The 23,769-nt window shown below is 37.9% G+C and overlaps 1 protein-coding gene and 1 long non-coding RNA gene across 13 annotated transcripts in view; one reads left to right on the top strand and one right to left on the bottom strand.

Moving 5' to 3' along the window:
• The window catches only part of LOC108406159 (uncharacterized), a 60,320-nt gene extending 59,056 nt beyond the window's left edge, over positions 1-1,264 (bottom strand). For 2 of the 9 annotated variants that reach the window (XR_012121504.1, XR_012121502.1), the window contains exons 1-2: positions 1,104-1,257; positions 405-534 (exon numbers count right to left, since the gene is read on the bottom strand). This is a non-coding gene — a long non-coding RNA (uncharacterized lncRNA). Of the gene's footprint in view, positions 1-179; positions 254-404; positions 535-926 lie in introns of all 9 variants that reach the window. The other 7 variants (XR_012121498.1, XR_012121499.1, XR_012121501.1 and 4 more) reach the window with 7 other exon arrangements.
• Positions 1,265-1,275: 11 nt separating this feature from the next.
• Positions 1,276-23,769, top strand: part of LOC140843613 (RNA ligase 1-like) — a 107,642-nt gene continuing 85,148 nt past the window's right edge. For 2 of the 4 annotated variants that reach the window (XM_073213527.1, XM_073213528.1), the window contains exon 1: positions 1,276-1,689. In XM_073213527.1, coding sequence (XP_073069628.1) covers positions 1,405-1,689 — 285 coding nt within the window. In that variant the 5' untranslated portion in view covers positions 1,276-1,404. Of the gene's footprint in view, positions 1,690-18,509; positions 18,591-23,769 lie in introns of all 4 variants that reach the window. The other 2 variants (XM_073213526.1, XM_073213524.1) reach the window with 2 other exon arrangements.

Here is a 23,769-nt window from a genome sequence, read left to right as displayed (position 1 = left end):
TAAAGAACTTTAGAGCAGAAACTAGTAATGTTCTGCACACTACAACTCATGATCCATGTGTGAAGATATCTTATTTTTGAGTGGTGCTTTAGACATTACAGAGTACTTTAAAAGAGATTATTATTCATGAAACTTCCTCTAATAGTCAAAGCTATTGTTAAAACCTACTGCATACAAACCTTCATTAGTGACTAATTCTGAAAACATGTATCACATTTTCTTGACTTTCATTTTTTAGCTCATTTACTTCCACCTAAGTAAACAGAAAAGCAACCATTTTACATTTTGTAAATAACACCTGAGCAAAATATAAAAACTCTTATAGCTGTATCATTCAGTGATTCAGGGACAAGATTAATCATAGTTGTATGTATATATCTATGCATTATTTATTAATTAAGTACCTTAGATAAGGAAATCAATAAATTATATGCCAATTCTTCTTGACGAGGAAGGTCATCTGGGTCAACTTTCATGATTTCTTTCCAGTTCATATTAGAGGCCATCTTGAATTATTTCACTGTGCTTTACCTGCTGTAACAAAACAGGTAGGTATTAGCATTTTCAAGGTAAAAACATTACTGTTTTTACAGCAATCTGCAGTTTTTACATATTACATCTATGGTGTTAGTGAAGAGCTATGGCTCCTTAACCGCATAACAGGTAAGTGGACAAAATAATCCTCATCAAAATTACAGCAATTAGCACAAACCATCAGATACTGTACTGGCTAAATAAACAATGACGGATTCCTTTCTAAAACTAATCTAGGTCAGAACTAAGGTTGAGTCCCCTCCTCCACGTCCCCATACCGACGCGTGCGAACATCTAAGGGTGCCAAGCCCGGGGATCCTTGGAAGGCTGAAAATGAGCCCTGATTCGGAGAAACTGGAACTAAAGGTAAAATTTTAAACTACGGTAATTACCGATTGAAATGAGTGCAGTTGTGCCGGGGAAATCACAGGTGAAGCTAGAAGAAGGCAGACGGACTGCAGACCGAAAGACTAAGGCGTCGGGAAGCTGGACTGTTGCACCGGGCCCTGAGGCTAAAGGAACCTGCATGGGAAGGAACTCGCTGCTCCCGCTCACCAACATCCACCTACCTACACCAAGTCTGGCAACCAGCAGCGGTGTCTCATCTACTGCAACCCCCGAGCCCGGTCCCGCCGCGCAGCCTGACCGCTCCCTAGCGCGGTGACAACAGAACCCTAGATCCCGCCACCTGGTCCGGAGCAAAATATAGCGGCGACGGCTGCTAGGCGACCCCATTTCCCACCTGGCCAAGGCCGGAAAAGGCCCCGGATGCAAGTTGAGCCTACATTTCACGACGGTGGATAATGCTTTACGTTTAGACTCCCTTGCGGGGTCCCCGTACTCTGTGGCAAAGACTGTAGAAGGCGCGGGATGAGGACTCCAAATCCCAGAGTGCACTTCTCCCTGGAGGCTTGTGCATGCTGGGAGCTGAAGTCTCCGGAAAGAAGAGGGAGGCCGCCCCGGCGTGCTGTGCTGCGGGCCGCGCTCGTACCGGGGCGCTCGGGGAAGGCGCTGGAGGCGGGAGGCGCAGGGCTCAGGCGCGTCTCCGCTCGTGACCTGAGTGCGGTAGACGATGACTGCGACTCCCAAGGCGCCGCCCGCCGGACCGCTCTTCCTGAGGTTTTCCTCAGCCATCTCCTAGGATACAACTCCCAGGTGAGGTGGGACTGCTGGTCAGCGGCGGGAGTGGAGTTGAGGGGAGCGGTCCCGGCTTCGAGAAGCTCGGACCGTGTGGGCGGAAGGACTCGGTCCCGGTGTAGAGGTGGGAAAAGCTCGTCTTCTCCTTAGACGTTTGCAAGTGGTACTCCAGGGGGGTACCCTCTGTAAGGTGTGTGTGGGGGGGAGTTTTAGCCTTTTTTTGCTGTCAGAATCCACTTCATAAGAGGAGTGGGGGCCGCGCAGCCAAGATCGTGATTTGGGGTGAATGAAGCGTTAAGTAGAGGACATCTCGTTCTCCGATACCGCCTGCCTTTCTTGTAACACCATTGTCTTTGCGAACTGGAGGACTTGAAGGTTGAGGAGCTAGGATAGAGCGAAGGCTCTAGAGAGAAGAGTTTAGAATTTGTCCCAGCTAACTGCTGGCAGTGGAGAGACGAAGGGGCCTCACTTGTCACCAGTCTTGTGCTGTAACTTGCTTGGTTACTAAGTGTGCCCTTACGTGAAAGTGCCTGCTTAGGTGTTTGCAGCTCTTCTTGTGCAAGTGTTGCTCATCCCTCTGTTCTCAGCCGTTCTGGAGTATAATATGCCACTAGGTAACTTCCTTAAGCTGTAGATTTGAAATCTAAATGACATTTTCCACTGGTTGGACAAGCGCCTCTCATCTTTACCTTTTTTTTTTTTTAAAGCACTTAAAAAATATAATTGACAGTAGACATTCCTTTTGAAAAAAAAAAATAGTAGATATCTCCAGACCACGTGTTTGGGTAAAACAAGATATAGCTCAGTAGAAAATCAAAACAGTACTGATTTTGTGAGGTTTATTTTAAAGACATTCATCGGATTTGAAACTATGGTAATTTTTTCTAATCCTTTACTGAGAGATTATATCCAAGTACCGTTCACTATTATTTTTTAGCATGCTGTACATTACATCCCCAGGACTAGTTTTGTCTTTCTCTGACTTACTTTACTTAGCATAATCCCCTCAAGGCCCATCCATGTTGTTGCAAATGGCACAATTTCATTCTTTTTTAAGGTTGAATAATATCTCATTGTGTATATACACACATTTTCTTTATGTGTTCATCTGTTGACGGATACTGAGGCTATTTACATTTCTTGTCTGTTATAAATAATTCTGCAGTGAATACAGGGTACAGATATCTCAAGGTAGTGATTTCGTTTCTTTCAGATTATGACCAGAAGTGGAATTGCTGGGTAATGTGGTAGTTACGATTTTAATTTTTTGAGAAATCTCCAAACTGTTTTCCAGAGTGGCTGCACCAGTTTACATTCCTACCATCAGTGCCTGAGGGGTACCCTTTCTCCATATCCTTACCAACACTTGGTATTTCTTGTCTTTTTGATAATAGCCATTCTGACAGGTATAAGGTAAATATGTCATTATGGTTTTGATTTGCATTTCCCTGTGATTAGTGACTTTGAGCATCTTTTCAGGCGCATGTTAGCCATCTGTATGTCTTTTGAAAAATGTTCAGATCCTTGGCTCATTTTTAAATTAGATTGTTTTTTGTTACTGAGTTGTGTGAGTACTTTGTATATTTTGGGTAATAACCCCTTGTCAGAAAGATGATTTTTCAAATACATTCTCCCATTCTGTAGGTTGCTTTTTCATTTTGTTGGTGGTTTTCTTTGCTTTGCAAAGCTTTTTAGTTTACTGTAGTCCCACTGGTTTATTTTTGCTTTTGTAGCCTTTGCTTTTGGTTTCAAACCCAAAAAATCATAGTCAAGACAAATGTCAAGGAGCTTACCCCTGTATTTACTTGTAGGAGTTTATGGTTTCAAGTTTAATGTTCAGGTCTTTAATCCATTTTGAGTAGATTTTTATGAGTACTGTAAGATAAAGTCCCAGTTTCATTCCCTTGAGTGTGGCCCGCCAGTTTTCCATTGATCAGAAAGACTAGCCTTTCTTCATAATAAATTCTGGTCTTTTATTTCCAGGCTTTCTATTCTGTTCCACCCGTGTGTGTGTGTGTGTGTGTGTGTGTGTGTGTTTATGTGTGTGTGTGTGTTTATGTGTGTGTTTATTTATGCCAATACCATACTGTTTTGATTACTACACTGTCACTATCCCATTAAATCTTCATAACAATCCATTGTAAAAGGTGCTTATATTGTCCTCATTTTCCAACTAAGTTAAGAAACTGAGGATTGGAGTGGGTTTATGCTGTGCTCAAACTTAAATGGTATAATTGAACAGATATCTTTCTGGCTGGAAGACATGTTCTTAACAGTTATGCTGTCTCCTAGGCATGCTGGGAACCCTATTTGTAAAGTGATTCTTCAGTCTTGCTATCTATAGTAAATATATTCTTATTATATAATTTTGTTTACTCAATAATTTGAATTACATATTCCTTATTTAGCAGGGGAAGGTAGGGATAAAATCTAATAAATCTTGAGCACATATAATATCATATACTATGTTTAAAACTGCTTATTTATTTCTATAGTTGGAGGGCCACACACAAAGGAATGAAACTGGGACTTTATCTTACAGTACTCATAAAAATCTACTCAAAATGGATTAAAAACCTGAACATAAAACTTGAAACCATACTGTTTTGGAATCTGTTTGCAGCACCTTGTTTTTCCATTCATTATAACTAGTATTTTCCATTTATTCATTTACTAGTTTTGTTTTGTCACTATTGGTCTTTTCTACACTTGCTCCCCTCACATTTATATTCCCAGCAACTCAGGTTACCTGGTCAAATGGTTAATTTTATTCTCATTTTTTAAGTGAAAACAGGTTCAGAGAAACCAAGTAATTTCCTAATAGTTAATGAAGGTAAGATTGTAACCCATATGTCATTACAGTCATGACTAAATGGAAAATCTTGCTTAAATTTCATTCTTTTGCTCATTCTAATATTTTTGAACTTGTATATCATGCTACACACTGGAGATAAGCAGGATACAAGTTATCTATGGTATAAGTCCTAATGCACTGTAGTATATTTGTAGCTAACTGTGAATAAAATTTAGCTCAAGTTCAGTCACTCACTATATAATTTTGCAAAAAATTGCTTAAACTTGCCATTATTTTTTCATCAAATTTTCTGCATGAGTCAATTTTTACCAAGAGAAAGGATTTATGTGACAGTTTTATAAATGGCCTCACTACTGGAACACTTGTCTGGACTTGCATTCTTTCTTCTCTGTGGTTTTATAAGCAGTTTTATCTGACTAAAATTACTTCACAGGCAAGTCTTGAATTTTATAATTGCTTCATCTGTTTTCTCTACCAGTCAACCTATATTCCATTCACTTTTTTGCTGCCTTATCAGGAAAGTGAATGATAACCTACTTCTTCAGCATCTAATACAAAACATGGGCATGAGAAATTTAAAATCCACTATTTGTAGTAAATGTTTCATTTTGCTGTGTTCTCAAGGAGAGAAATCAGTGTGCAGCAAGCTGTGGACATGAAAAGACTGGAAAGATGAGTTGTCCTTGTGAATGCAGACTTTGCAGATGCTGCAGGCCAAAGTTTTACAAACTTTAATAAAGTATCTTGGGTTGTTTTTATTAAAATAGTTAAAATCATGAAATTATTGAACTGAGAGGGCTTAATTTTCCAAGCTAAATATCCCAGATCCATGTAGTTTTTCTACAGGTTAATTTTTCCACAATTGTACTGTTGGATTATTAGAAAAAGTGGGCACTCAGTACAATTCTGTTGAGTAATTATGTTAAGTTCTGGATCTCTGTAATATAGCTCATGAGTCATTTCCAATTGCAGTTGGATTTTTTGCACATATTTAGTGACGTTTCACTTTTTTAAGCAAACATAAATCAGTCATCCCATCTATTCAGAATATGTGTTTCCTGTAGGGAAAATGCAAGTTCCTGTGGGCAGGATCCTCACCTACCCCTAATCTACTTCCCCACTGCACACACAGTGCCCACAGGCATGTGCTTGCACATGTGTTGACAGTGAGCCTTTATAAGAGCTCCACCCAGTGCTGTGTTGGGCTGGCAGAGATAGAAGCTCAGGGGAATTGCAAACTTGCCACTTGCAAATATGATTCTAGCACTGGACCTGCCACTGTGAGAATAAAGCTTGGTATTAACCCTTTTACGTCCAACATTCTGTTGTCGTCACTTGGTCTCAGCGAATCCAGAGTGAACTTGCCCAGAGTTGAAATCCCCATCTGGCGCAATAGTTGTGAATATGCTTGTATGCCCTAGAAAAAGAGCTTGAAGTTTCCAGTTTTAGTCTATTCATGTGGCTGTAAAATACCCTAGATTAGGTAGTTTATAAACAATGGTAATCTATTTCTCACAGTTCTGAAGGCTAGGAAGTCCAAGATCAAGGAAAGCATCCACAGTATCTGGATCTGGTGACAGCCCCGTTTCAGGTTCATAAAAGGTATCTTTTTGTTGTGTCTTCACAAGGCAGGAGCAAGGGATCTCTCTCATGCCTCTTTTATAAGGACAGTCATCCCATTGGTGAGGGTGGTGCTCTCATGACCTAATCATCTACCAAAGGCACCACCTCCAAATACTATCACATTGCATATTAGAATTTAACGTGAATTTTGGGAGGATACAAACATCCAGTCTGTCATTCCTGCAACTAACATTTAACAATGATATGCTATATTGTACAGTAATGGCCCCTGTGAATGTGCTTCCCTCTGTCTATGCCTTTATGTAACCCTCTCCCCTTTGCTGGCCTCTGCCCTTACAAGTGGCTCTTTTGGACATAACTTAGGATGACTCTAAAACTGAGCTCCTGACATGCATAAGAACTAGCTCCCTCTCCCTTTCTCTCATAAAATACTTGGAAACTCTTGAAAAATTTGTTACCTTGGCTCTTGAGACCTCTTCCACATTGTTTCTGGGTTTGCCTTCCTTGATAGATAGTAAAAAATATGCATTAAGTAGAGACTTGAAAGGGGTTTGTGCATTAAGACTTGCCCTCCTGAGATCATCATTTAAGAAGTTCAGGTTAATCTACAGAGTATGACCTTAAGTAGCAGAGACTAGCTTTACAAGCTGAGACCTGTTCCTTTTAGATATCCATCCTTAATTAAGCAGAAGAACTGTAAGCGCATAATGACCACAGACACAACCAGCAGAAATATATATATATATATATATTATTTACAAAGTATCATTGATATACAATTTTTTTTTCATTGATACACAATTTTATAAAGGTTTCACATGAACAAGATTGTGGTTTCAGCATTGACCCGTATTATCAAGTCCTCACCGCCCCCCAACCGATTGCAGTCAACTGTCTGTCAGTGTAGTGAGATGATATAGAGTCACTAATTGATTCTCCCTGCTGTACTGCTTTCCTTGTGACCTACCTATATTGTAAGTGTTAATTATAGTGCCCCTTAATCCTTTTCTTCCTCCCTTCTCACCCACCCTTCCCAACCCCTTCCCTTTGGTAACCGCTAGTCCCTTCTTGGAGTTTGTGAGTCAGCTGCCGTTTTGTTCCTTCAGTTTCGATTTGTTGTTATATGCCACAAATGAATGAAATCATTTTGTACTTGTCCTTCTCTGCCTTGCTTATTTCATTGAACATAATACCCTCTAGCTCCATCCATGTTGTTGCAAATGGTAGGATTATTTTCGTTTTATGGCTGAATAATATTCCATTGTGTATATGTACCACCTCTTCATTATCCATTCATCAACTGATGGACACTTAGGTTGCTTCCATACCTTGGCTATTGTAAATAGTACAGCAATAAACATAGAGGTGCATATGTCTTCTTCAATCAGGGATTTTGTTTTCTTCAGGTATATTCCTAGGAGTGGAATGACTGGATCAAATGGTATTCCTATTTTTATTTTTTTGAGAAACCCCCATACTGCTTTCCACAATAATTGAACTAATTTACGTTCACATCAACAGCGTAGGAGGGTTCCCCTTTCTCTGCATTCTCGCCAACATTTGTTGTTTCTTGTCTGTTGGGTGTTGGCCATCCTAACTGATATGAGGTGATATCTCATTAAGGTTTTAATTTGAATTTCCCTGGTGATTAGTGATGTAGAAGCATCTTTTCTTTTCATGTGCCTGTTGGACATCAGAATTTATTCCTTGGAGAAGGGTCTATTCAGATCCTGTGCCCATTTTTTAATAGGGTTATTTTTTTTTTTAGGTGTTGAGGCATCTGAGTTCTTTATATATTTTGGATGTTAACCCCTTGTCAGATAAGTAGTTTACGAATATAGTCTCACATATTGTAGGATGCCTTTTTTTTCTGCTGATGGTGACCTTTGCTGTACAGAAGCTTTTTAGTATGATGTAGTCCCATTTGTTCATTTTTTAATTTTGTTTCCCTTGCTGGAGGAGATGTATTCAGAAAAAAGTTGTCCATGTTAATATTCAAGAGATTTTTGCCTATGCTTTCTTCTAAGAGTTTTGTGGTTTCATGGCTTACATTCAGGTCTTTGATCCATTTCAGGTTTACTTTGTGTATGGAGTTAGACAGTAATCCAATGACATTCTCTTTTTTTGTTCTTTTATTTTGGTATCATTAATACACAATCACTTGGGCAACATTTTGTCCAGTTTCATTCTCTTACATACTGCTGTCCAGCTTTGCGAAAGAGGCTGTCTTTTCTCCATTGTATATTCATGGCTCCTTTATTGGATATTAATTGACCATATATGTATAGATTTATATCTGGACTCTCTATTCTATTCCATTGATCTATGGGTCTGTTTGTGCCAGTACCAAATTGTTTTGATTGTTGTGGCTTTGTAGTAGACCTTGCAGTCAGGGATCATAACCCCTTGCTTTATTCTTCCTTCTCAGGATTGCTTTGGCTATTCGGGGTCTTTTTTGGTTCCATATGAATTTTAGAACTATTTGCTCTAGTTCATTGAAGAATGCTGTTGGTATTTTGATAGGGATTGCATTGAATCTGCAGATTGCTTTAGGCATAATAGCTATTTTGACAAGATTAATTCTTCTATCCCTGAGCCCGGGATGTATTTCCATTTGTTGGTGTCTTCTTTAATTTTTCTCGAGAATGTCTTGTAGTTTTCAGGGTATAAGTCTTTCATGTCCTTGGTTAGGTTTATTCCCATGTATTTTATTCTTTTGGATATAATTGTAAATGGAGTTGTTTTCCTGATTTCTCTTTCTGCTCGTACATTGTTAGTATATAGGAATACAAATGATTTCTGTGTATTAATTTTGCATCCTGAAGCTTTGGTAAATTCACTTTTTCTTGTAGTTTTTCAGTGGATTCTTTAGGTTTTTCTATGTACAATATCATGTCATCTGCAAACAGCGACAGTTTTACTTATTCCTTACCAGTTTGGATGCCTTTTATTTCTTTGTGTTGTCTGATTGCAAAGGCTAGGACCTCCAGTACTGTGTTGAATAAGAGTGGTGAGAGTGGGCATCCTTCTCTTGTTCCCCATCTTAGAGGAAAAGCTTTTAGCTTTTCACTGTTAAGGATGATGTTAGCAGTGGTTTGTCATATATGGCCTTTATTATGTTGGGGTCCTTGCCCTCTTTACCCATTTTGTTAAGAGTTTTTATCATGAATGGATGTTGAATTTTGTCAAACGCTCTTTCAGCATCTTTTGAGATGATCGTGTGATTTTTGTCCTTTTTGTTGATGTGGTGTATGATGTTGATTGACTTTTGAATATTATATCATCCTAGCATCCCTGGAATAAATCCCACTTGGTCATGATGAATGACCTTATTTATTTATTTATTTATTTACTTACTTACTTATTTATTTTGTTATCATTAATCCACAATTACATGAAGAATATTATGTTTACTAGACTCTCCCCTTCACCAACTCCTCGCCACAAGCCCCATTACAGTCACTGTCCATCAGCATAGTAAGATGCTGTAGAATTACTGTGTCTTCTCTGTGTTGCACATCCCTTCCTATGTTCCCCCCGCCACATTATACATGCTAATCATAGGCCCCCTTTCTTTTTCCCCACCCTTATCCCTCCCTTCCCACCCATCCTCCCCAGTCCCTTTCCCTTTGGTAACTGTTAGTCCATTCATGGGTTCTGTGATTTTGCTGCTGTTTTGTTCCTTCAGTTTTTCTTTGTTCTTATACTCCACATATGAGTGCAATCATTTGGTACTTGTATTTCTCCACCTGGCTTATTTCACTGAGCATAATATCCTCTATTTCCATCCATGTTGTTGCAAATGCTAAGATTTCTTTTCTTCTTATGGCTGAATACTATTCCATTGTGTATATGTACCACATCTTCTTTATCCATTCATCTACTGATGGACACTTAGGTTGCTTCCATTTCTTGGCTATTGTAAATAGTGCTGTGATAAACATAGGAGTGCATCTGTCTTTTTCAAACTGGGCTGCTGCATTCTTAGGGTAAATTTCTAGAAGTGAAATTCCTGGGTCAAATGGTATATCTATTTTGAGCATTTTGAGGAACCTCCATACTGCATTCCACAATGGTTGAACTAATTTACATTCCCACCAGCAGTGTAGGAGGGTTCCCCTTTCTCCACAACCTCGCCAACATTTGTTCTTTGTCTTTTTGATGGTAGCCATCCTTATTGGTGTGAGGTGATATCTCATTGTGGTTTTAATTTGCATTTCTCTGATGACAAGCAGTGTGGAACATCTTTTCATGTGTCTGTTGGCCATCTGAATTTCTTCTTTGGAGAACTGTCTGTTCAACTCCTCTGCTCATTTTTTAATTGGATTATTTGCTTTTTGTTTGTTGAGGTGCATGAGGTCTTTATATATTTTGGATGTCAACCCTTTCACTGATCTGTCATTTATGAATATATTCTTCCATATGTAGGGTAGCTTTTTGTTCTATTGATGGTGTATCCTTTGCTGTACAGAAGCTTTTCAGCTTGATATAGTCCCACTTGTTCATTTTTGCTTTTGTTTCCCTTGCCCGGAGAGATATGTTCATGAAGAAGTCGCTCATGTTTATGTCCAAGAGATTTTTGCCTATGTTTTTTTCTAAGAGTTTTAGGTTTTATGACTTACATTCAGGTTTTTGATCCATTTTGAGTTTACTTTTGTGTATGGTGTTAGATGGTGATCCAGTTTCATTGTCTTTCATGTAGCACTCCAGTTTTGCCCGCAGCATCTGTTGAAGAGACTGTCATTTCCCCATTGTATATCCATGGCTCCTTTACCATGTATTAATTGGCCATATATGTTTGGGTTAATGTTTGGAGTCTCTATTCTGTTCCACTGGTCTGTGGGTCTGTTCTTGTGCCAGTACCAAACTGTCTTGATTACTGTGGCTTTGTAGTAGAGCTTGAAGTTGGGGAGCGAGTTCACCCCACTTTATTCGTCCTTCTCAGGATTGCTTTGGCTATTCGGGATCTTTGGTGTATCCATATGAATTTTTGAAATATTTGTTCCAGTTCATTGAAGAATGCTGTTGGTAATTTGATAAGAGATTGCATCGAATCTGTATATTGCTTTGGACAGGATGGCCATTATGACGATATTAATTCTTCCTAGCCAAGAGTATGGGATGAGTTTCCATTTGTTAGAGTCCTCTTTAATTTCTCTTAAGAGTGTCTTATAGTTTTCAGGCTATATAAGGTCTTTCACTTCCTTGGTTAGGTTTATTCCTAAGTATTTTATTCTTTTTGATGCAGTTGTGAATGGAATTATTTTCCTGATTTCTCTTTCTATTAGTTCATTGTTAGTGTATAGGAAAACCACAGATTTCTGTGTGTTAGTTTTGTATCCTGCAACTTTGCTGAATTCAGATATTAGATCTAGCAGTTTTGGAATGGATTCTTTAGGGTTTTTCACGTACAATACCATATCATCTGCAAACAGGGACAGTTTAACTTCTTCCTTGCCAATCTGGATGCTTTTTATTTCTTTGTGTTGTCAGATTGCCGTGACTGGGACCTCCAGTACTATGTTGAATAGAAGTGGGGAGAGTGGGCATCCTTGTCTTGTTCCTGATCTTAAAGGAAAAGCTTTCACCTTCTTGCTGTTAAGTATGATGTTGGCTATGGGTTTGTCATATATGGCCTTTATTATAATGTTGAAGTACTTGCCCTCTATACCCATTTTGTTAAGAGTTTTTATCATGAATGGATGTTGAATTGTGTAAAATGCCTTTTCCGCATGTATGGCGATGATCATGTGGTTTTTGTCCTTCTTTTTGTTGATATGGTGGATGATGTTGATGTATTTACGAATGTTGTTCCATCCTTGTATCTGTGTAATAAACCCTACTTGATCATCATGGATGATCTTTTTGATGTATTTTTGAATTTGATTTGCTAATAATTTGTTGAGTGTTTTTGCATCTATGTTCATCAGGGATATTGGTCTGTAGTTTTCTTTTTTTGTGGTATCTTTGCCTGGTTTTGGTATTAGAGTGATGCTGGCCTCATAGAATGAGTTTGGAAGTATTCCCTCCTCTTCTGTTTTTTGGGAAACTTTAAGAAGAATGGGTATTAGGTCTTCAGTGAATGTTTCATAAAATTCAGCGGTGAAGCCATCTGGACCAGGGGTTTTGTTCTTAGGTAGTTTCTGATAACCAGTTCAATTTTGTTACTGGTAATTGGTCTGTTCAGATTTTCTGTTTCTTCCTTGGTCAGCCTTGGAAGGTTGTGTTTTTCTAGAAAGTTGTCCATTTCTTCTAGGTTATCCAGTTTGTTAGCATATAATTTTTAATAGTATTCTCTAATAATTCTTTGTATTTCTATGGTGTCCAGAGTGATTTCTCCTTTCTCATTTCTGATTCTGTTAATGTGCGCAGACTCTCTATTTTTTTTGATAAGTCTGGCTAGGTGTTTTTCTTCTCAAGACATTCTTTTTTCTATTTCTTCCCATGCAGTCCAGGATTTCCAATGTATTTTGCATAGTGATGCTGACAGTACTACTATCATCTGTTCCTAACCCTACAGAGAATGCATTTAGTGTCCCATTAAGAAAAATGTTTCCTGCAGGCTTTTTTGGGTTTTTTTTCTTTTTTAGTAAATTACACATAACATAGTTTCCCATCTTAAGCATTTTTAAATGTACAGTTCAGTGGGATTAAATACATTCATATTGCTGTGCAGCCAGCACTCCATAACACTTTAATCTTGTACAATTAAAACACCACACCCATTAAATAATAACTTCTCATTCTTCACTTCCCCCAACCCCTGTTAACAGCTATTCTACTTTCTGTCTATAATTTTGACTTCTCTAGGGACCTCATAAGTGGAATCATACAGTATTTGTCTTTTCGTGACTGGCTCATTTCATTTAGCATAATGTCCTCAAGGTTTATCCATTTTGTAGTATACCGCAGAGTTTTCTTCCTTTCTAAAGCTGAATAACATTCCATTATATGTACAGACCACATTTTGATCATCCATTCATCAATCTGTATTATTCCAGGGACACTATCGTATAAAAATTTATATTTTGCTATCGTATTTTAGCTACTGTGAAACATGCTATGAACATGGGTGTACAACTGTTTCTTGGAGATTCTGTTTTCAATTCTTTTGGGTATATACGCAGAAGTGAAATTGCTGAACATATAGGATTCCATTTTCCACACATAAATTCCACTTTTAATTTTTTGAGAAACCACCATACAGTTTTCCATAGCAGCTGTAGCATTTTACATTTCCGCTAAGAGTGCACAAGGGCTCCAATTTCTCCACATCCTATAAACACTTGTTGGGGTTTGGGTTTTTTTTTTTTTTATAGTAGCCATCCTATCGGATATGCAGTGGTATCTTATTGTAGTTTTGATTTGCATTTCCCTAATGATTGGTCATGTTGAGTATCTTCTCATGTGCTTATTTCCATTTGTGTATCTTCCTTGGAGAAATGACTACTCAAGTGCTTTACTTTGAATTGGGCTGTTTTAGAAGTCCTCCATATAATCTGAATATTAATCCCTTATCAGACATATGATCTTCAAATATTTTCTCTCATTCTGTTCGGTTTCTTTTTTACACGGTGCATAGTGCCTTTTGATGCACAAAATTTTCATTTTCATGAAGTCAAATTTATCTATTTTTTCTTTTGTTGCCTGTGCCTCTGGTGTCATGTCCGAGAAATCATTGCCAAATCCAATGTCATGAAGCTCTTCTCCAATTTTTCCTTCTATGGGTTATATTATTTAAGGTCTTACATTTAGGTCTTTGATCAAATTTCAGTTAATTTTGTACATTGTGTTAGGAAAAGATCCCTTCTTTTACATGTGGACATCCAGTTTTTCCGGCACCACTTGTTGGAAAGACTGTCATTCCCCATCGAGTGATCTTGGCACCCAAAAATCATCTGACCACATACGCAAGGGCTTACTTTTGGGGTCTCTGTTCCATTCCACTGGCCTATCTGCTTGTCATTATGCCAATACCACACTATTCTGATTTTTGACTTCTGAAATCAGTTAGTGTGAGTCCTTTAGTTTTGTCTCTCAAGATTGTCTTGACTCTTCAATGGTCCCTTGTATTCCATACGAATTACACTCTCTCAAAGTCCTAATGACTTTTTCTTCAGAAAAAAAAGTCATTGGGATTTTGAGAGTGGGTTGACTGTTAGATTGCTTTGGGTAGTACTGACATCTTAGCAATATCACATCTTCCAATCCATGAATGTGAGATGTGTCTTCATGTCTTTATGTCTTCAATTTCTTTCAGCAATGTTTTGTACTTTTCATTGTAGAAGTCTTTCACTTCTTTGGTTATTTTAGTCTCTTTGATGTTGCTGTAATGAACTGCTTTTGTAATTTCCTTTTTAGGTTGTTCATTGGTAATGTATAGACATACAACTGATTTTTGTATTTTGGCTGTTGTCCTACTACTTTAAAAAATTTTTAATTTTGGTATCATTAATGTACAATTACTTGAACAACATTATGTTTACTAGATTCCTCCTATTATCGACTCCCCCTCACATACCCCATTACAGTCATTGTCCATCAGCATAGTAAGATGCTATAGAATCACTACTTGTCTTCTCTGTATATACTGCCTTTTCTCATGTCCTCCCCTGCTATATCATAGTGCCAATCATAATGCCCCTTTTTCTCCTTTCTCATTTCTTTTTCTGTTTATGCATGTAGACTCTTTTTTTCTTGATAAGTCTGGCTAGGGGCTCATCTATTTTGTTTATTTTCTTGAAGAACCAGCTCTTGCTTTCATTAATTCTTTCTGTTGTTTTATTCTCCTTGATTTTATTTATTTATACTCTAATCTTTATTATGTCCCTCCTTCTACTGACTTTGGGGCTCATTTGTTCTTCTTTTTTTAGTTTCATTAATTTTGAGTTTAGATTGCTTATATGGTATTGTTCTTCTTTCCTGAGGTAGGCCTATATTGCACATCCTTGGCTGCATCCCACAGATTTTGTGGTGTTGAATTATTGTTGTCATTTGTCTCCGTATGTTGCTTGATCTCTGTTTTTATTTGGTCAGTGATCCATTGGTTTTTTAGGAGCATGTTGTGAAGCCTCCATGTGTTTGTGTGATTTTTCATTTTCTTTGTGTAATTTTTTTCCAAGTTCATACCTTTGTGGTCTGAGAAACTGGTTGGTACAATTTCAATCTTTTTGAATTCACTGAGGATCTTTTTGTGTCCTAGTATATGATCTATTCTTGAAAATGTTCCACGTGCACTTGAGAAGAATGTGTATTCTGCTACTTTTGGATGTAGAGTTCTGTAGATGTCTGTTAGGTCCATCTGTTCTAATGTGTTGTTCAGTGTCCTTACTTATTTTCTGTCTGGTTGATCTGTCCTTCAGAGTTAGTGGAGTGTTGAAGTCTCCTAGAATGAATGCATTGCTTTCTATTTGCCCTTTTAATTCTTTTAGTATTTGTTTCACATATGTAGGTGCTCCTGTGTTGGGAGCATAGACATTTATAATGGTTATATCTTCTTGTTGGACCCCTTTATCATTATGTAATGTCCTTCTTTGTCTCTTGTGACTTTCTTTGTTTTAAAGTCTATTTTGTCTGATACAAGTACTGCAACTCCTGCTTTTTTCTCTCTATTAGTTGCATGAAATATCTTTTTCCATCCCTTCACTTTTAATCTATATATGTCTTTGGGTTTAAAGTGAGTCTCTCGTAGGCAGCATATAGATAGGTCTTGTTTTTTAATCCATTCAGTGACTCTATGTCTTTTGATTGGTGCATTCAGTCCATTTCCATTTAGGGTAATTATCGATAGATATGTACTTATTGCCATTGCAGACTTTAGATTCGTGGTTACCAAAGGTTCAAGGTTAACTTCCTTACTATCTAAGAATCTAACTTAACTCACTTAGTATGCTATTACAAACACAATCTAAAGCTTCTTTTCTTTTTCTCCTCCTTTTTCTTCCTCCTCCATTCTTAATATATTAAGTATCTTATTCTGCGCTGTTTGTCTGTCCCTTGTTTGATTTTGTGTATAGTTAATTTAATTTTCCATTTGCTTAGTAATTAGCTGTTCTACTTTCTTTACCGTGGTTTTATTACCTCTGGTGACAGCTATTAAACCTTAGGAGTACTTCCATCTATAGCATTCCCTCCCAAATAAGACTGTAGAGTTGGTTTGTGGGAGGTAAGTTCTCTCAGCTTTTGCTTATCTGGAAATTGTTTAATCCCTCTTTCAAATTTAAATGATAATCTTGCCAGATAAAGTAATCTTGGTTCCAGGTCCTTCTGCTTCATTACATTAAATAAATCATGTCACTCCCTTCTGGCCTGTAATGTTTCTGTTGAGAAATCTGATGTTAGCCTGATGGGCTTTCCTTTGTATGTGATTTTATTTCTCTCTCTGGCTGCTTTTAATAGTCTGTCCTTATCCTTGATCTTCACCATTTTAACTGCTATATGTCTTGGTGGTGTCTTCCTTGGATTTCTTGTGTTGGGAGATCTGTGCACCTCCATGGCCTGACAGACTATGTCCTTCCCCAGATTGGGGAAGTTTTCAGCAATTACCTCCTCAAAGGCACTTTCTATCCCTATCTGTCTCTCTTCTTCTTCTGGTATCCCTGTAATGCAAATATTGTTCCATTTGGATTGGTCACACAGATCTCTCAATATTCTTTCCTTCATAGAGATCCTGTTCTCTCTCTGTGCCTCAGCTTCTTTGTATTCCTGTTCTCTAGTTTCTATTTCATTTATTATCTCCTCCACCAAATCCAATTTGCTTTTAATACCCTCCATTGTGCTCTCCAATGATTGGATCTCTGACCAGAATTCATTCCTGAGTTCTTGAATATCTTTCCATACCTCTATTAGCATGTTAATCATTTTTATTTTGAACTCCCTTTCAGGAAGTGTCATGAGGTCCATGACATTTAAATCTTTCTCGAGAGTTATATTAATAATTTCACTCTGGACTAGGTTCCTTTGGCGTTTCATATTTGTATATGGCGCCCTCTAGTGTCCAGAAGCTCTAGTCTCTGGAGCTGCTCAGCCCCTGAAGTAATGTTGGGGGTTGCAGGGGTATTGCTGCCTGAGGGAGGAAAGAGCTGTTTCCTGCTTCCAGGCTGCTATGCCTGTCTCCACTGCCTGAACTAGTGGGCCGAGCACACAGGTATAAGCTTTTGTCCCAGAGCAGCCAGATCTGGATCTCTGCTTTCCACAAGCAGCTGGAATCTCAGTCTCTCCAGGAATTCTGCCTGTCTTACCTTTCCAACCCCTTAATCACGAGAGTATCATGAACACACCATGAAATGTAGGTTTGTGCTCCCAGAGCAGGTCTCTGGAGTTAGGTGTTCAGCAGTCCCAGGCCTCCACTCCCTCCCCCACTCCATTTCTCTTCCTCCCACCGGTGAGCTGGGGTAGGGGAACGGCTTGGGTCCCACCAGGCCACAGCTTTGGTAAGTTACCCTGTTCCATGAGGTCCGCTCTTTTCTCCAGGTGTATGCAGTCTGGCGCAGTCCTCTTTCCTGTTGCTCTCTCAGGGTTATCTGTATTAATTATATTTTCATATTATATGCGGTTTTAGGAGGAAGCCTCTGTCTTACCTCTCACGCCACCATCTTTAATGATGACCTTAAATTTTAAAAAATATTTTCCCCACAAATCATATTAACTCAGACCTTCCCAAAACCATTTCAATCACTAACACCTCTTTCTTTAAGCAGACAGATTTCATCCACATCATCTACATAAACCTTGGTCTGGCTTGACTACAAAAGCTTTCACAATTCCCACTTCTGTGTCATAGGACTTTGAATAATCTCTACTTTCTGTGTTCAATTTTTTTTTCTGATGCATAATATTGTATACCATCTGTGGGTATTATTTTCAGTAAACACACAGCAAACATAGCCAGATGGACAGCATGTAGTTTAACCTTTTAAGGAGGCTTACTTTAACATTTTTTTGTCCCCTTTGTTTTTCTTTAATTATTTTATTACTTCCAGGTATAAATCTTTACCTTTTGATTTGAATCTGACAAAAAAATCAAATGTTGAGAATCACTACATCTACTAGGCAGGAATTAAATCTCAGGAGATAGAACTGTGCTCCACGGGCATGTAATAGCCTCTGGTTTAATGTCCCCAGTATCTTCCTGAAAAGAAATCAGTTCAGTCTAATTAGGGAGTTTTGTTGTTCAAAGACTTCTTTATGAAAAAGCCTTTTTGATATCACCCAGGACATTGGCCTACATCCTTCAAAGTGTAACAGAGTCCCTGTTACAAACAGAATGCTGTAGTCTCCCAAATTGTGTTAAAGCATGAACCCCCAATGTGTTGGTATTTGAGATGGAGCCTTTAGGAGGTTATTAGAGTTATATGAGATCATAAAGGTGGGTCTTCATGGTGGGATTAATGCCCTTATAAGAAGAGACACAAGAGAACTTGCTATTTTTGTCTCATAGGGAAGAAAGGCCATGTGGGCACACAAAGAGAAGGCAGTCACCTGTAAACCAGCAATGGAGGACTCAGCAGGAACCAAATTGGTCAGCACCTTGATTTTCCATTTTTCAGCCTCCAGAAGTGTGAGAAATAACTTTCTTCTTTAGATTACCCGGTCTGCTGTTTTTGTTATGGCAGTCTGAAATGAATAGTAGAGTATCCCAAACAGTTGTAAGTCTATGTAAGGATTTTCCAAAATTGAAACCAACCCAGTAACCATTAGTTCTTCTTACTTTGAGTAGTCCAAAAATAAGAATACATTACTAGATATTTTAGCAACTCCAACCTAAGTCTTCTTTTCTTTTTCCTTTTGTTATTTAGGCCCTGGAACCCTTATATAATTATAAGCCAATTCTACTCTGTCAGTTTCAAAACAGTTTTTCCTGTGAATTTGGGAGCTATTATATTATCAATGTGGTTGAGTACATTTCATGAATCTGAGACATCTGGCCCCAGTTGATTACAGTAGGTGTCCTTGAAGCAACATCATAAAAAATGATTGCATACCTAACCATGTACAGGCAAAATGGGATTTGACTTTCCTGTGCCATACAATCGAAAAAGAAAAGACTTTTTTAAGATCTGTGACAACCAAATATTATACAGCAGCCTCCTTAATTTCCTGGACCCATGTTTGTATCTTTTACTAAATTCTATAATCCTCATAAGAAAGAAAAGTGGTTCTCACCCAGGGGTGATTTTTCCCTGAGGAGAACCTTTGGCCACGTCTGGAGACATCTGTGATTGTCACAACTTGGGGGTGGTATTTGGGGAGCAGGGGGAGGTGCTACTGGTATTCAGTGGTTAGAGGCTTGGGATGTTGGTAGACATCCTTTAGGGACTAAGATAGCCTCCCAAAACAAATAGTTATTCGAATTACCAGTGCTGCTCAGCTTGAGAACCTAGGATGCCCACCAACCCAGCTATTAAACGTCTCCAGCCCTTTGTTTGTGGAGTTGAGTTGAATCTCTCTTCCCCATTACAATAGTCAAATAAAAATCTTCTTTGCCTGGTTAACTTTGCCAGGTGCAATTTTTCTTTACCAGCACCAAGCACCCCAATTCCTTAGGCTCTGGATATTTGCTGTTCCCACCCTCTGGAATGTGTTTACCCAAGGTTCATCTTCATGAGCTACTCCCTCACTTCCTTCAGACCTTTGTTCAAAACACCTCCCTATCAGTGAGCTCTCCTCCCTTACTGGAATAGCAAGTTCTATCCTCTAGTCTTCTCTCCACCTTAACTTTGTTCATCCTTCTCCGTAGGATTCATCATCAAGACTTACTACATACTCATTGTCTGTCTCTCCCCAGTACAATATAAGCCCACAAAGGCAGGATTTTTTTTCCTGGTTTGTTGACTGCTATGTTTCTGACATTTTGGCACAGGTATTGAGGAAGTACTAAAGTAAATATTTGTTGCATGAAAGAACAACAATGAATTGAGCATCAGTGACTATCTGATGCCTTTCTGTGTCATTGGAGGCCAAACCTTAAGTTTTAACTTTAATAATTCAGTTATCTAAAATTTGGTGATCCTAACTTAAACAGGCTGAGCAACTTCATTGGTATAATCTATGAAATAAGTCTGTGAATGCATTTTACGAGGACATTGACAGATACAAGGTAAAATACTAAAAGCAATAATTAAAAAGTAGGATCGATTAGAAGAAACACACACCTCATAGATTTATCAATTCCCTTTGCTTCCTCTTAATTTCTGATTCAGCAACTATAGTGAGGAATCTACTAAATGGAATGTTGTAAGACATAGCAATGAATAAAATGTACTTTCTATTATAAAAGATTATGCTGTAATAAGAAATAAGACAATTTTGAAAGGGAAATTAGGAAGAAAGCCAAATAATGACAGTAATTGAACATCTGAAGCAAAATGAGGGTATATTTTAAAAGAGAAACTTTTGAACTGCTGGCTAACTGGAATATTTAGGAGAAGAAAATACAATATTGGGGGTTAGGGTCTTTACTGTGCCCTGGACTACACCCCACTCCTCAGCCCATTCCAAGCTCTATAACACTATACTTCAGCATTCTGTCACCTAACTTAAGAAATGCTGAAAGGTTATTCTTCCTTAGCTTAGGTCTCTCCAATGTTCAGAATAAAAATAATAAAAGCTCAGATATAGAAAGTGCTTACCATGTACCAGGTATTATTTAAAATACATGAATCACCTTATTTACTCCTTTCAACTATATGAGGTTTTATTATTAATATCCCCACTTACCTGCCAAAAGTCATGCACTACTAAAAGGCAGAATCAGATGAAGACATTGAATAAATTACCATATAAAAATTGTGTAGGTAGTAGATAAGAGAAATCAGTGGTAGTTAGTATGAGAAATGTTTAATTACCTTATTTTCCACCACAAGACCCTAAAATACTTGTCTGCATCATTACTATCTACTCATAGTGAGCCCGTGGGCTCCCAGCACTCTCAGGAAAGTATCATTTATGACTCCCTCCTTTCACAACCTGTAATGATTTCATTCAAATTCTGTGGCCAGTTTGAAGCACTTTGTAGGAACCCTGTTGTCAATGGTAGAGCATCTTTTATGTTAAAAAATAAATTCTAATTGCCAATCTTGCATTTGCACATTGCAAAGCATGACAGTGAAAATGTGAACTCTCCAACACCATTTTAAAACAAAAAAGAGGGAAATTAATGTTAACCTGAATAGAGGTTAAAAATGGAGAGTCTATGTCATGATTGTCAGTGGCAGCCATATTCCACCATATGAAAGAACATCATCTGTTTGACCCTATTCTTGAGTATTGAAGTTATTCAAATAGTTGGCCATTAAAAACACTGATAGTAAAAGATGAAAAAAAAAAGAATATAGATTCTTGAATCAGAAAGACAGGTTCAAAATAGAGCTTGACACTTACGGCCTTTGACTTAAGCAAGTTACTAAACTATTTGGAAGTAGCGCAGTCTTCTCATTTGTGAAGTGGAAGGTAAAATTAGTGCATATTTGAAAGACTGTTATGAGAATTAAATTCAATAATATATGTAATTTATTCAGTATATCCTACAATGGAATAAGTACTGTATAAAAGCTTTCTATTACTGTCAGCATTATTGCTATTATTCTTTGCAGAATCACAAACATGTAACACATCAATAAAAATGTAGCTGTTGGTACAGATAGATTATTAATTATAGTATTATGGAATTTATTATAATTTTGACCTTTAGAAAATTCTAAAGCTTATTAATTATAATATGCTCTAATTTGTTTTCCTTCTTGAAAAGTCATTTGTTTCTTTTCCTGATAAACTTCAAGCTCATTGAAGACAGAGATTGTGTCCTTCAGTTCAACATATCTTTATTTATTTTATTTATTTATTTTTATTTTGGTATCATTAATCTACAATTACATGAAAGACATTATGTGTACTAGGCTCCCCCCTTCACCAAGTCTCCCCCACATACCCCTTCACAGTCACTGTCCATCAGCATAGTAAGATGCTGTATAATCAATACTTGTCTTCTCTGTGTTGCACAGCCCTCCCCGTGCCCCCCCACACTATACATGCTAATCATAATGCCCCCTTTCTTTTTCCCCCGCCCTTATCCCTCCCTTCCCACCCATCCTCCCCAGTCCCTTTCCCTTTGGTAACTGTTAGTCCATTCTTGGGTTCTGTGATTCTGCTGCTTTTTGTTCCTTCAGTTTTCCTTTTTTCTTATACTCCACATATGAGTGAAATCATTTGGTACTTGTCTTTCTCTGCCTGGCTTATTTCACTGAGCATAATACCCTCTAGCTCCATCCGTGGGCATCCCTGTCTTGTTCCCAATCTCAGAGGAAAAGGTTTTAGCCTCTCGCTGTTCAGTATGATGTTAGCTGTGGGTTTATCATATATGGCCTTTATTATGTTGAGGTACTTCCCCTCTATGCCCATTTTGTTGGGAGTTTTTATCATGAACGGATGTTGAATTTTGTCGAATGCTTTTTCAGCATCTATGGAGATGATCATGTGTTTTTTGTCCTTCTTTTTGTTGATGTGGTGGATGATGTTGATGGATTTTCGAATGTTGTACCATCCTTGCATCCCTGGGATGAATCCCACTTGGTCATGGTGTATGATCCTCTTGATGTATTTTTGAATTCGGTTTGCTAATATTTTGTTGAGTATTTTTGCATCTACATTCATCAGGGATATTGGTCTGTAATTTTGTTTTTTGGTGGGGTCTTTGCCTGGTTTTGGTAATAGGGTGATGTTGGCTTCATAGAATGAGTTTGGGAGTATTCCCTCTTCTTCTATTTTTTGGAAAACTTTTAAGGAGAATGGGTATTATGTCTTCTCTGTATGATTGATAAAATTCCAAGGTAAATCCATCCGGCCTGGGAGTTTTGTTCTTGGGTAGTCTTTTGATTACCACTTCAATTTCCTTGCTGGTAATTGATCTGTTTAGATTTCCCGTTTCTTTTTGGGTCAGTTTTGGAAGGTTGTATTTTTCTAGGAAGTTGTCCATTTCTCCTAGGTTTTCCAACTTGTTAGCATATAGGTTTTCATAGTATTCTGTAATAATTCTTTGTATTTCTGTGGGGTCCATTGTGATTTTTCCTTTCCCGTTTCTGATTCTGTTGATGTGTGTTGATTCTCTTTTTCTCTTAATGAGTGTGGCTAGAGGCTTATCTATTTTGTTTATTCTCTTGAAGAACCAGCTCTTGGTTTCATTGATTTTTTTCTATTGTTTTATTCTTCTCAATTTTGTTTATTTCTTCTCTGATCTTTATTATGTCCCTCCTTCTGCTGACCTTAGGCCTCATTTATTCTTCTTTTTCCAATTTCAATAATTGTGACATTAGACTATTCATTTGGGATTGTTCTTCCTTCTTTAAATATGCCTGGATCGCTATATACTTTCCTCTTAGGACTGCTTTCGCTGCGTCCCACAGAAGTTGGGGCTTTGTGTTGTTGTTGTCATTTGTTTCTATATATTCTTTGATCTCTATTTTAATTTGTTCGTTGATCCATTGATTATTTAGGAGCATGTTGTTAAGCCTCCATGTGTTTGTGAGCCTTTTTGTCTTCTTTGTAGAATTTATTTCTACTTTTATACCTTTGTGGTCTGAAAAATTGGTTGGTAGAATTTCAATATTTTGGATTTTGCTGAGGCTCTTTTTGTGGGCTAGTATGTGGTCTATTCTGGAGAATGTTCCATGTGCACTTGAGAAGAATGTATATCCTGTTGCTTT

Source organism: Manis javanica, chromosome 10, assembly GCF_040802235.1.
Source record: "Manis javanica isolate MJ-LG chromosome 10, MJ_LKY, whole genome shotgun sequence".
Classification (NCBI taxonomy): Eukaryota; Metazoa; Chordata; class Mammalia; order Pholidota; family Manidae; genus Manis; species Manis javanica.
This window is presented reverse-complemented; position numbering and strand designations above follow the sequence as displayed.